The following is a 15,904-nucleotide window of genomic DNA, read 5'->3' as shown; positions in this document are numbered from 1 at the left end:
ATGCTTTTCTATCGCACTGCCTGATAAACGCATGTTTCTCTATCGCATGCCTGATGTTTTTCTATCGCATGCCTGATAAACGCATGCTTTTCTATCGCACTGCCTGATAAACGCATGTTTTTCTATCGCATGCCTGATGTTTTTCTATCGCATGCCTGATAAACGCATGCTTTTCTATCGCACTGCCTGATAAACGCATGTTTATCTATCGCATGCCTGATAAACGCATGTTTTTCTATCGCATGCCTGATAAACGCATGTTTTTCTATCGCATGCCTGATAAACGCATGCTTTTCTATCGCACTGCCTGATAAACGCATGTTTTTCTATCGCACTGCCTGATAAACGCATGTTTTTCTATCGCACTGCCTGATAAACGCATGTTTTTCTATCGCATGCCTGATGTTTTTCTGTCGCACTGCCTGATAAACGCATGTTTTTCTATCGCATGCCTGATAAACGCATGTTTTTCTATCGCATGCCTGATAAACGCATGTTTTTCTGTAGCACTGCCAGATAAACGCATGTTTTTCTATCGCGCTGCCTGATAAACGCATGCTTTTCTATCGCATGCCTGATAAACGCATGCTTTTCTATCGCATGCCTGATGTTTTTCTATCGCATGCCTGATAAACGCATGCTTTTCTATCGCACTGCCTGATAAACGCATGCTTTTCTATCGCATGCCTGATAAACGCATGTTTTTCTATCGCATGCCTGATAAACGCATGTTTTTCTATCGCATGCCTGATAAACGCATGTTTTTCTATCGCATGCCTGATGTTTTTCTATCGCATGCCTGATAAACGCATGTTTTTCTATTGCATGCCTGATGTTTTTCTATCGCCTGCCTGATGTTTTTCTATCGCATGCCTGATGTTTTTCTATCGCATGCCTGATAAACGCATGTTTTTCTATCGCATGTCTGATGTTTTTCTATCGCATGCCTAATAAACGCATGTTTTTCTATCGCATGCCTGATAAACGCATGTTTTTCTATTGCATGCCTGATAAACGCATGTTTTTCTATCGCATGCCTGATAAACGCATGTTTTTCTATCGCATGCCTGATGTTTTTCTATCGCATGCCTGATAAACGCATGTTTTTCTATTGCATGCCTGATGTTTTTCTATCGCATGCCTGATGTTTTTCTATCGCATGCCTGATGTTTTTCTATCGCATGCCTGATGTTTTTCTATCGCATGCCTGATAAACGCATGTTTTTCTATCGCATGTCTGATGTTTTTCTATCGCATGCCTAATAAACGCATGTTTTTCTATCGCATGCCTGATAAACGCATGTTTTTCTATCGCATGCCTGATAAATAGAGATGCACCGATTGATCGGCTGGTGACCGGAATTGGCCGATTTTCACGTGATCGGCCGTGACCGGTCGGTCAGTCTGACAAATACCGATTTTATGCCGGTCAAATGCACTCGGGCGCCGCATGATTAACATCGCGCAACATCAGCATCACACGTGCACACGGAACACACATGTAGGAAACCTTGTGAATTACGTCCGTTCAGACCGCAAGCGCATATTTTTTTCCGGCGTGCATGTTAACCAATGAGTGCATTCACAACGGGAGCGGGAGCAGCGCGTGAGCGTCAAGCAGGAGCGTCGCGAGCAGTGAAGCGCGTGTTTCGGCACCGAGTCTATTTGCTGCACTGCTCACGCTCATTTAAAGGGAAAGCACACTTTTGATGGACAAAATAGCCTAAATACGGTTTCACAAAAAAGTGCCCAAAATGCACAGAATTTGCGTGTTTTAACAAGAACTGGAGTAGGCAATGTCAGAAAAGAAAACGAACACTAATATTTATAGAAAATGTACCCATTTAAACTTTTTTTATTATTCAGTTTGTACAAGTGATTGCAATACATTTACATTTACATTTATGCATTTGGCAGACGCTTTTATCCAAAGCGACTTACATTGCATTATCCTATACATTTATACATAGGTATGTGCAATCCCCTGGGATCGAACCCACAACCTTGCGTTGTAAACGCAATGCTCTTACCACTGAGCTACAGGAAAGCAATAGGCCTGTGTGTGTGTGCTTTGAGAAATATCTTTATACTGCAAGGCTATATTTATTTTATTTTCTATTTATATATTATTTTATCGCCATTCCCTGTTTTCATACAGACGTTTAGTTTGCTAAATACATGTATAAAAAAATGATTGGATATTGAATGTGAAAAGGAAATGGTTCTTCCATAACACTGCACTTTAGATGTGTGTTAATTACCCACACCTGGAGTAATTTATATAGTTCTATTTTATAGCATTTATCTGTTGAAAAAAAATTTTACTATGCAAATTGTAAAATGTTCTATTACAGAAAAGATATAAAATAAATATTTGTGTGTGCTGTAAAGTGGTTAGAAAAAATAAAATCGGAATCGGCTAAAATCGGTATCGGCAGGTCAAACTTAATGAAAAATCGGAATCGGCCCAGAAAATTGTAATCGGTGCATCTCTACTGATAAACGCATGTTTTTCTATCGCATGCCTGATAAACGCATGTTTTTCTATCGCATGCCTGATAAACGCATGTTTTTCATCGCATGCCTGATAAACGCATGTTTTTCTATCGCGTGCCTGATAAACGCATGTTTTTCATCGCATGCCTGATAAACGCATGTTGTTCTATCGCATGCCTGATAAACGCATGTTCTTCTATCGCATGCCTGATAAACGCATGCTCTTCTATCGAATGCATGATAAACGCATGTTTTTCTATCGCACTGCCTGATAAACGCATGTTCTTCTATCGCATGCCTGATAAACGCATGTTCTTCTATCGCATGCCTGATAAACGCATGCTCTTCTATCGCATGCCTGATAAACGCATGTTGTTCTATCGCATGCCTGATAAACGCATGTTCTTCTATCGCATGCCTGATAAACGCATGTTCTTCTATCGCATGCCTGATAAACGCATGTTCTTCTATCGCATGCCTGATAAACGCATGTTGTTCTATCGCATGCCTGATAAACGCATGTTCTTCTATCGCATGCCTGATAAACGCATGCTCTTCTATCGCATGCCTTATAAACGCATGTTGTTCTATCGCATGCCTGATAAACGCATGTTCTTCTATCGCATGCCTGATAAACGCATGTTCTTCTATCGCATGCCTGATAAACGCATGTTCTTCTATCGCATGCCTGATAAACGCATGTTCTTCTATCGCATGCCTGATAAACGCATGTTCTTCTATCGCATGCCTGATAAACGCATGTTCTTCTATCGCATGCCTGATAAACGCATGTTCTTCTATCGCATGCCTGATAAACGCATGTTCTTCTATCGCATGCCTGATAAACGCATGTTCTTCTATCGCATGCCTGATAAACGCATGTTTTTCTATCGCATGCCTGATAAACGCATGTTCTTCTATCGCATGCCTGATAAACGCATGTTCTTCTATCGCATGCCTGATAAACGCATGCTCTTCTATCGAATGCCTGATAAACGCATGTTGTTCTATCGCATGCCTGATAAACGCATGTTCTTCTATCGCATGCCTGATAAACGCATGTTCTTCTATCGCACTGCCTGATAAACGCATGTTCTTCTATCGCATGCCTGATAAACGCATGTTCTTCTATCGCATGCCTGATAAACGCATGTTCTTCTATCGCACTGCCTGATAAACGCATGTTCTTCTATCGCATGCCTGATAAACGCATGTTCTTCTATCGCATGCCTGATAAACGCATGTTGTTCTATCGCATGCCTGATAAACGCATGTTCTTCTATCGCATGCCTGATAAACGCATGCTCTTCTATCGCATGCCTGATAAACGCATGTTCTTCTATCGCATGCCTGATAAACGCATGTTCTTCTATCGCACTGCCTGATAAACGCATGTTCTTCTATCGCATGCCTGATAAACGCATGTTCTTCTATCGCATGCCTGATAAACGCATGTTCTTCTATCGCACTGCCTGATAAACGCATGTTCTTCTATCGCATGCCTGATAAACGCATGTTCTTCTATCGCATGCCTGATAAACGCATGTTGTTCTATCGCATGCCTGATAAACGCATGTTCTTCTATCGCATGCCTGATAAACGCATGCTCTTCTATCGAATGCATGATAAACGCATGTTTTTCTATCGCATGCCTGATAAACGCATGTTTTTCTATCGCATGCCTGATAAACGCATGTTCTTCTATCGCATGCCTGATAAACGCATGTTCTTCTATCGCATGCCTGATAAACGCATGTTTTTCTATCGCATGCCTGATAAACGCATGTTTTTCTATCGCATGCCTGATAAACGCATGTTTCTCTATCGCATGCCTGATAAACGCATGTTTTTCTATCGCACTGCCTGATAAACGCATGCTTTTCTATCGCACGCCTGATAAACACATGTTTTTCTATCGCACGCCTGATAAACGCATGTTTTTCTATCGCACGCCTGATAAACGCATGTTTTTCTATCGCATGCCTGATGTTTTTCTGTCGCACTGCCTGATAAACGCATGCTTTTCTATCGCACGCCTGATAAACACATGTTTTTCTATCGCACGCCTGATAAACGCATGTTTTTCTATCGCATGCCTGATAAACGCATGTTTTTCTATCGCATGCCTGATAAACGCATGTTTCTCTATCGCATGCCTGATAAACGCATGTTTTTCTATCGCATGCCTGATAAACGCATGTTTCTCTATCGCATGCCTGATAAACGCATGTTTTTCTATCGCACTGCCTGATAAACGCATGCTTTTCTATCGCACGCCTGATAAACACATGTTTTTCTATCGCACGCCTGATAAACGCATGTTTTTCTATCGCACGCCTGATAAACGCATGTTTTTCTATCGCATGCCTGATGTTTTTCTATCGCACTGCCTGATAAACGCATGCTTTTCTATCGCACGCCTGATAAACACATGTTTTTCTATCGCACGCCTGATAAACGCATGTTTTTCTATCGCACGCCTGATAAACGCATGTTTTTCTATCGCATGCCTGATGTTTTTCTATCGCACTGCCTGATAAACGCATGTTTTTCTATCGCATGCCTGATGCTTTTCTATCGCATGCCTGATAAACGCATGTTTATCTATCGCATGCCTGATAAACGCATGTTTTTCTATCGCATGCCTGATAAACGCATGTTTTTCTATCGCGTGCCTGATAAACGCATGTTCTTCTATCGCGTGCCTGATAAACGCATGCTCTTCTATCGAATTCATGATAAACGCATGTTGTTCTATCGCACTGCCTGATAAACGCATGTTGTTCTATCGCATGCCTGATAAACGCATGTTTATCTATCGCATGCCTGATAAACGCATGTTTTTCTATCGCATGCCTGATAAACGCATGTTTTTCTATCGCGTGCCTGATAAACGCATGTTCTTCTATCGCGTGCCTGATAAACGCATGCTCTTCTATCGAATTCATGATAAACGCATGTTGTTCTATCGCACTGCCTGATAAACGCATGTTGTTCTATCGCACTGCCTGATAAACGCATGTTGTTCTATCGCATGCCTGATAAACGCATGCTTTTCTATCGCATGCCTGATAAACGCATGTTCTTCTATCGCACTGCCTGATAAACGCATGCTCTTCTATCGAATTCATGATAAACGCATGTTGTTCTATCGCACTGCCTGATAAACGCATGTTGTTCTATCGCACTGCCTGATAAACGCATGTTGTTCTATCGCATGCCTGATAAACGCATGTTTTTCTATCGCATGCCTGATGTTTTTCTGTCGCACTGCCTGATAAACGCATGCTTTTCTATCGCACGCCTGATAAACACATGTTTTTCTATCGCACGCCTGATAAACGCATGTTTTTCTATCGCATGCCTGATAAACGCATGTTTTTCTATCGCATGCCTGATAAACGCATGTTTCTCTATCGCATGCCTGATAAACGCATGTTTTTCTATCGCATGCCTGATAAACGCATGTTTCTCTATCGCATGCCTGATAAACGCATGTTTTTCTATCGCACTGCCTGATAAACGCATGCTTTTCTATCGCACGCCTGATAAACACATGTTTTTCTATCGCACGCCTGATAAACGCATGTTTTTCTATCGCACGCCTGATAAACGCATGTTTTTCTATCGCATGCCTGATGTTTTTCTATCGCACTGCCTGATAAACGCATGCTTTTCTATCGCACGCCTGATAAACACATGTTTTTCTATCGCACGCCTGATAAACGCATGTTTTTCTATCGCACGCCTGATAAACGCATGTTTTTCTATCGCATGCCTGATGTTTTTCTATCGCACTGCCTGATAAACGCATGTTTTTCTATCGCATGCCTGATGCTTTTCTATCGCATGCCTGATAAACGCATGTTTATCTATCGCATGCCTGATAAACGCATGTTTTTCTATCGCATGCCTGATAAACGCATGTTTTTCTATCGCGTGCCTGATAAACGCATGTTCTTCTATCGCGTGCCTGATAAACGCATGCTCTTCTATCGAATTCATGATAAACGCATGTTGTTCTATCGCACTGCCTGATAAACGCATGTTGTTCTATCGCACTGCCTGATAAACGCATGTTGTTCTATCGCATGCCTGATAAACGCATGCTTTTCTATCGCATGCCTGATAAACGCATGCTTTTCTATCGCATGCCTGATAAACGCATGTTTATCTATCGCATGCCTGATAAACGCATGTTGTTCTATCGCATGCCTGATAAACGCATGTTCTTCTATCGCATGCCTGATAAACGCATGTTGTTCTATCGCACTGCCTGATAAACGCATGTTGTTCTATCGCACTGCCTGATAAACGCATGTTCTTCTATCGCATGCCTGATAAACGCATGTTGTTCTATCGCATGCCTGATAAACGCATGTTGTTCTATCGCACTGCCTGATAAACGCATGTTCTTCTATCGCATGCCTGATAAACGCATGTTTTTCTATCGGACTGCCTGATAAACGCATGTTTTTCTATCGCATGCCTGATAATCGCATGTTTTTCTGTCGCACTGCCTGATAAACGCATGTTCTTCTATCGCATGCCTGATAAACGCATGTTTTTCTGTCGCACTGCCTGATAAACGCATGTTCTTCTATCGCACTGCCTGATAAACGCATGTTTTTCTATCGCATGCCTGATGTTTTTGTCGCACTGCCTGATAAACGCATGCTTTTCTATCGCACTGCCTGATAAACGCATGCTTTTCTATCGCATGCCTGATAAACGATAAACGCATGTTTTTCTATCGCATGCCTGATAAACGCATGTTTTTCTATCGCACTGCCTGATAAACGCATGCCTGATAAACGCATGTTTTTCTATCGCATGCCTGATAAACGCATGTTTTTCTATCGCACTGCCTGATAAACGCATGCCTGATAAACGCATGTTTTTCTATCGCATGCCTGATAAACGCATGTTTTTCTATCGCACTGCCTGATAAACGCATGCCTGATAAACGCATGTTTTTCTATCGCATGCCTGATAAACGCATGCTTTTTTATCGCACTGCCTGATAAACGCATGCTTTTCTATCGCACTGCCTGATAAACGCATGTTTTTCTATCGCACTGCCTGATAAACGCACTAGAAAAGAAAGCATGTCTGTGCTTATGTTTATAAAACAGATGTCTGTTGCATGAATGACGACACATCAAGTCCAATAAACAACACACCTACTGCAGTCTCAATGCATGCATTTCAGAAGTGTGCATCAGTGAAGTGCAGTTTACGGTCCTCACAAGATACATCACTCATTATTACAGATGTTTGTTTGCCTCAAGATGGATCCAGCGTTCTCATATCGCAACACATCTCCGGTGCACCAATCAGCAGCTGCGCTTCTGCATTAACATTCCCACGCTCCTCTGCTGGGGCTGTGTGTGTTGCGTTCGGCAGATTTCATGATGCTGGAAGCGCTTTATCAAGACGACAGCAACATGACATACAGCTGGACAAATACGCATTTCAGGATTAGAGAGAGAATATGCGTATGAAAGGAAACTCACCATGGCTACCATAATAATGCATTCTGGGTTATGGGTTCGTTTTCTTTGACTAACGTTATAAAGCTTCACCTGACTGATTTTCCCTGTGCTTTCCCTTCAGCTCCTGGGAAAAAACACGTTATTTACGGCTCATCTGGGACCAGATTCCCGACCGAGACCTTCAGCTGATCCACATTATGGTCTTACAGCACACAGGAACTGAGCGGCGCATAACAATAAACTCACGCTTGAATGCATTCATAGATGCAGGGAATCATTGGGCAGGATGTCGCTCTCACACACACACACACCACTGCAATGGATCCAGATGCTCTCTTGAGAAATTCTCATTACTGCAATACAGTTATTTTGTAAAGCATGTATTATTAAATTCAACTAATTAAAAACAGGCAATGATATTTAAATACTTTACCATTACAATAAAGAGGTTTTTTTGGGGGCATTATGGTAATGGCGAAGGGAAAATTAAAATTAAACCATTTAAATAAATAAAAAACGTTACAATAGTGAGAATTTGGGGGGAATTAAAAAAAAGGAAATAAATATTACAGTAATAAGACTTTTTCACATTATGCTAATGACAAATGGGAGGAAATAAAAAATAAAAAAATAAAATCTCACTAAAATAAAATAAAAAATAAAAAATTTACAATAATGAAAATTAGGGGGGAAATGATTTATTTTTTTGTATTTTTTTTTACAGATTTTTACAGTAAGGAGACTTTTTGAATTATTGTAATAACATAAAAAAAATTTTTAAAAAAAATCTCTGAAAAATTTATTTAAGAAAAAAATTACTGTAATGAGAAATTTGGAGGAAATAATTGTAAAAAAAAAAATATACATATATTTTTTAATTAGTTCTCATGCTTTTCTTCTGATTCATAGCTGAAATACACCGTTCAATAAACACCGAGCCAGAAGATAAGATGCGAACGCAGACCAAGACAACAGCCCACATCTCGGCAAACACAGATCCGCTCACAGATCCGCTCACGTTACACAGTGTTTACGTGCTGATGGGGATTTCATTGTGCTGCACGATCACACACACACACACACACACACTCCGGACGAGGGTTTCCCGTTCCCCTGCATGCACATCTGTGATCCCTTCCCTGATCCGTGAGTCTCCGTTACAAAAACATCCCTACACACACACACACACACACACACACACACACACTCACTCACTCTCATTCATCTTAAAGACACATGAGCGCGCGCGAGAATCACTGCTTTATACCTGCATATGCACATGGCAACACATCCGAGAGATATTCCCAGATCCGTGAGTCTCCGTTACAAAAACATCCGCGCGCACACACACACACACACACACACTCTCTCTCATTCATCTTAATGACACATGAGCGCGCGAGAGAAGCAATACCTCGCATTCAGCCACAATGTTGCCTGGTGACAGTCGCCGTGGTGATGTGACCGTCTCCGCACCAATGGACCACCTGTGACTAGACTAGTCAAATCAGCGTGTGTGTGTGTGTGTGTGTGTGTGTATACACTCACTCAGACTTGGCCAGTGCGCTCAGAGCCCGACTAAAGCACCAGCCTACAAAGGGCAGGTCTTGTCCGTGGAAGCCTGAGCGAGGGCGATCGAGGGTCGAGGCGGCGTGGACCACGGGCCGGTCCGGCTCCTCGAAATTAGAGGTGTCATCATCAGAGCGCAGAGACGGAACAAACGGAGGGAGCGCTAGAGGAGACGAGAGGAGAAAACATGTGAGAGGGTCGGTGAGAAAAACAGACTGGAGGAGAGAGAGAGAGAGAGAGAGAGGGAGAGAGAGAGAGAGAGAGAGAGAGAGAGAGAGAGAGAGGGGGGGTCTCAGTGATGAGACTGTAGCGCAATAACTCGCTCGCCCGCTCTCTCTCTCACTGCAGCAGTCTTGGCTAATCAGAGTGAGTCACAGCCAAAACCCGACGCGAGATCCGCACGCACACGCACACGCACACACACACGTTTGTTTTGCTATGCTTGTGAGGACATTCCATAGGCGTAATGGTTTTTATACTGTACAAACTGTATATTCTGTCCCCTTACACTAACCCTACCCATCACACACACACACTAACCCGACCCCTAAACCTACCCATCACACACGCACACACACACACAAACACTAACCCAACCCCTAAACCTACCCATCACACACACACACAAACACTAACCCAACCCCTAAACCTACCCATCACACACACACACAAACACTAACCCAACCCCTAAACCTACCCATCACACACACACACTAACCCAACTCTTAAACCTACCCATCTCACACACACACTAACCCAACCCCTAAACCTACCCATCACACACACACACACACACACACACACAAAAACACTAACCCAACCCCTAAACCTACCCATCTCACACACACACTAACCCAACTCTTAAACCTACCCATCTCACACACACACTAACCCGACCCCTAAACCAACCCATCTCACACACACACAAACAAACACTAACCCGACCCCTAAACCTACCCATCTCACACACACACACACAAACAAACACTAACCCGACCCCTAAACCAACCCATCTCACACACACACTAACCCGACTCCTAAACCAACCCATCTCACACACACACAAACAAACACTAACCCGACCCCTAAACCTACCCATCTCACACACACACACTAACCCAACTCTTAAACCTACCCATCTCACACACACACTAACCCGACCCCTAAACCTACCCATCTCACACACACACACAAACAAACACTAACCCGACCCCTAAACCTACCCATCTCACACAAACACTAACCCAACTCTTAAACCTACCCATCTCACACCCACACTAACCCGACCCCTAAACCTACCCATCTCACACACACACACAAACAAACACTAACCCGACCCCTAAACCTACCCATCTCACACAAACACTAACCCAACTCTTAAACCTACCCATCTCACACCCACACTAACCCGACCCCTAAACCTACCGATCTCACACACACACACACACACACACACACACACACACACACACACACTAACCCGACCCCTAAACCTACCGATCTCACACACACACACACACACACACTAACCCGACCACTAAACCTACCCATCTCACACACACACACACACTAACCCGACCCCTAAACCTACCCATCACACACACACACACACACACACACACACACACACACACACACACACACACACACTAACCCGACCCCTAAACCTACCGATCTCACACACACACACTAACCCGACCCCTAAACCTACCCATCTCACACACACACACACTAACCCGACCCCTAAACCTACCCATCTCACACACAAACACACTAACCCAACCCCTAAACATACCCATCTCACACACAAACACACTAACCCAACCCCTAAACCTACCCATCTCACACACAAACACACTAACCAAACCCCTAAACATACCCATCTCACACACAAACAAACACTAACCCAAGCCCTAAACCTACCCATCTCACACACACACTAACCCGACCCCTAAACATACCCATCTCACACACAAACAAACACTAACCCAACCCCTAAACATACCCATCTCACACACAAACACACTAACCCAACCCCTAAACCTACCCATCTCACACACACACTAACCCGACCCCTAAACATACCCATCTCACACACAAACAAACACTAACCCAACCCATACCCATCTCACACACAAACACACTAACCCAACCCCTAAACCTACCCATCTCACACACACACTAACCCGACCCCTAAACATACCCATCTCACACACAAACACTAACCCAACCCCTAAACCTACCCATCTCACACACACACACTAACCCAATTCCTAAACCTACCCATCTCACACACACACACTAACCCAACCCCTAAACATACCCATCTCACACACAAACAAACACTAACCCAACCCCTAAACCTACCCATCTCACACACAAACACACTAACCTAACCCATAAACCTACCCATCTCACACACACAAACACTAACCCGACCCCTAAACCTACCCATCTCACACACAAACACACTAACCCAACCCCTAAACATACCCAATCTCACACACAAACAAACACTAACCCAACCCCTAAACCTACCCATCTCACACACACACACACACACACACACACACAAACAAACAAACAAACAAACAAACAAACAATAACCCGACCCCTAAACCTACCCATCTCACACACACAAACAAACACTAACCCGACCCCTAAATCTATCCATCTCACACACACACAAACAATAACCCGACCCCTAAACCAACCCATCTCACACACACACAAACAAACACTAACCCGACCCCTAAATCTATCCATCACACACACACACACAAACAATAACCCGATCCCTAAACCTACCCATCTCACACACACAAACAAACACTAACCCGACCCCTAAATCTATCCATCACACACACACACAAACACAAACAAACACTAACCCGACCCCTAAACCAACCCATCACACACACACACACACACAAACAAACACTAACCCGACCCCTAAAACTACCCATCTCTCTCTCACACACACACACACACGCGCACGCACGCAAGCACACACACAGCGCTGCATCTACACAAACAGCTGTATTGACACACACTGTATCTGCCGCTGGGGGTTTTTGTTTATACATTTACACAATTGATTCATTCATTTAAAAAACAACAACAAGAAGAATCTGACAGAAACACCACTCTCTCACTCTCTCACTCAATCGATCACGGTCATATCAGAAATATAGAAATAACTACTGATTTATTAGTAACATTTTCTAGGGTGAAGCGGCCACACAATATGAATTTTATCCCCCCAAAAATTAAAAAATGTAAAATAAAAAATAAAATAAAAAGTTTAATAATTTTTGTATGAGATAAAGTATATTTAGATGCCGTAACTTACGATGTTTACCATTTTTATAATTTTTGTAAGAGATAAAGTATATTTAGATGCCGTAACTTACGATGTTTACCATTTTTATCATTTTTGTAAGAGATAAAGTACGTTTTAGATGCCGTAACTTACGATGTTTACCATTTTTATAATTTTTGTAAGAGATAAAGTATGTTTTAGATGCTGTAACTTACGATGTTTACCGTTTTTATCATTTTTGTATGAGATAAAGTATATTTAGATGCTGTAACTTACGATGTTTACCATTTTTATAATTTTTGTAAGAGATAAAGTATATTTACATGCCGTAACTTACGATGTTTACTGTTTTTAATCCTTTTTGTATGAGATAAAGTATATTTAGATGCCGTAACTTACGATGTTTACCGTTTTTATCATTTTTGTATGAGATAAAGTATATTTACATGCCGTAACTTACGATGTTTACTGTTTTTAATCCTTTTTGTAAGAGATAAAGTATATTTAGATGCCGTAACTTACGATGTTTACCATTTTTATAATTTTTGTAAGAGATAAAGTATATTTAGATGCCGTTACTTACGATGTTTACCGTTTTTATCATTTTTGTATGAGATAAAGTATATTTAGATGCCGTTACTTACGTTGTTTACCATTTTTTATCCTTTTTGTATGAGATAAAGTATATTTACATGCCGTAACTTACGATGTTTACTGTTTTTAATCCTTTTTGTATGAGATAAAGTATATTTAGTAGTGGTGGGAGAAAAAATCGATCCATCGATGCATCGCGATTCTCTCTCCAACGATTCTGGATCGATTCTGAGCTTAGTTTTTTACCAGATGTGCGATGACGCTGAGTTTGCTTTAGGAACACCCGTCTTCTGCTTGCTAACAATTCCTCACACACGTACACAACTCGAACCTTCCGTAAAATAATCTTTCATAAAGTTCGGAAAGGTCGAAGCGAATTACAAGGACATTCACAGGCTTCGTTGCACAGGATGCGCTGTGAGAGACGCGCTTGTTTTGATGTTACACTTAAAGTGTGCTGTCTCGCCCGTCTGTATTTTCCTTACAAATGTTCTACGAAGTCATCATTTATGTGGTTTGGAATGCAGTGGACTTATATATTTAAAATATGAATCTCACTAACAGAAGGCTGCTTTCAATTTTAAATGCTGACGCGCGCTTTGTTTGTGTACGAGACTGCTCGCGCAAGCGGCTGTGCGACTCCATGTAAGTGGTTTAATATACTTGTGCAAAATGAACGTAAACACAGCCAGTTATGTCTTAAGGGATTAAACGGACAGGACAAACCACATTACTTCTTATATTTCAAAAGAGATCCGAGCGTGAATGCAGCTTAATAGATCTCCCGCAGTCTATGTCATAGTAAAATACAAAAGTACGATGAAGAAAAATCACTCACAGTTCTTGAATGGAAAATGTTCAGATAATCTTAAATACTGAAAGCACTCTTTGTTTGTTGTTTGTCATGTTTCTATGCTCCTCTTTATTATTTGCTACTTGCTTGTATGTTTTGAAGTTATATAAGTTTAAAATTCTTAAAATACAACTGTTTTAATTCTTTTTTTTAATTTGTAATTATTTTTAAAAAAGTACTTAATTACTTATGTAAACTAATGAATTAATAAGGGGGGAAAAGTAGATAAAGAATCGATCTGGAATCGGATCGTGACCTCCAGAATCGGAATCGGATCGGATCGTGAGGTGACTAAAGATTCCCACCTCTAATATTTAGATGCCGTAACTTACGTTGTTTACCATTTTTATCATTTTTGTATGAGATAAAGTATATTTACATGCCGTAACTTACGATGTTTACCGTTTTTATAATTTTTGTAAGAGATAAAGTATATTTAGATGCCGTAACTTACGTTGTTTACCATTTTTATAATTTTTGTAAGAGATAAAGTATATTTACATGCCGTAACTTACGATGTTTACCATTTTTATCATTTTTGTAAGAGATAAAGTATATTTAGATGCTGTAACTTACGATGTTTACCGTTTTTATAATTTTTGTAAGAGATAAAGTATATTTAGATGCCGTAACTTACGTTGTTTACCATTTTTATCATTTTTGTATGAGATAAAGTATATTTAGATGCCGTAACTTACGATGTTTACCGTTTTTATAATTTTTGTAAGAGATAAAGTATATTTAGATGCCGTAACTTATGATGTTTACCATTTTTATCATTTTTGTAAGAGATAAAGTATATTTAGATGCCGTAACTTACGATGTTTACCATTTTTGTATGAGATAAAGTATAGATGCTGTAACTTACGATGTTTACCGTTTTTAATCCTTTTTGTATGAGATAAAGTATATTTAGATGCCGTAACTTATGATGTTTACCATTTTTATCATTTTTGTAAGAGATAAAGTATATTTAGATGCCGTAACTTACGTTGTTTACCATTTTTGTATGAGATAAAGTATAGATGCTGTAACTTACGATGTTTACCGTTTTTAATCCTTTTTGTATGAGATAAAGTATATTTAGATGCCGTAACTTACGCTGTTTACCATTTTTATCATTTTTGTATGAGATAAAGTATATTTAGATGCCGTAACTTACGATTTTTACGATTTTTATCATTTTTGTATGAGATAAAGTATAGATGCTGTAACTTACGATGTTTACCGTTTTTATCATTTTTGTAAGAGATAAAGTATATTTAGATGCCGTAACTTACGTTGTTTACCATTTTTAATCCTTTTTGTATGAGATAAAGTATATTTAGATGCCGTAACTTACGATTTTTACCATTTTTATCAGTTTTGGATGAGATAAAGTATATTTAGATGCCGTAACTTACGTTGTTTACCATTTTTATCATTTTTGTAAGAGATAAAGTATATTTAGATGCCGTAACTTACGATTTTTATCATTTTTGTATGAGATAAAGTATAGATGCTGTAACTTACGATGTTTACCGTTTTTAATCCTTTTTGTATGAGATAAAGTATATTTAGATGCCGTAACTTACG

General features: G+C 40.6%; 1 protein-coding gene across 5 annotated transcripts in view; it reads right to left on the bottom strand.

Moving 5' to 3' along the window:
• cita (citron rho-interacting serine/threonine kinase a) overlaps positions 1–15,904 on the bottom strand; it is a 139,165-nt gene that overhangs the window by 88,803 nt on the left and 34,458 nt on the right. For all 5 annotated transcript variants that reach the window (XM_082171199.1, XM_082171200.1, XM_082171202.1 and 2 more), the window contains exon 10: positions 9,540–9,723. In XM_082171199.1, coding sequence (XP_082027325.1) covers positions 9,540–9,723 — 184 coding nt within the window. The remainder of the gene's footprint in view (positions 1–9,539; positions 9,724–15,904) is intronic.

The sequence above is a fragment of the Leuciscus leuciscus genome (assembly GCF_965113295.1).
Source record: "Leuciscus leuciscus genome assembly, chromosome: 5".
Classification (NCBI taxonomy): Eukaryota; Metazoa; Chordata; class Actinopteri; order Cypriniformes; family Leuciscidae; genus Leuciscus; species Leuciscus leuciscus.
The sequence above is the reverse complement of the archived record's forward strand: the minus strand, read 5'-3'. Positions and strand labels throughout refer to the sequence as shown.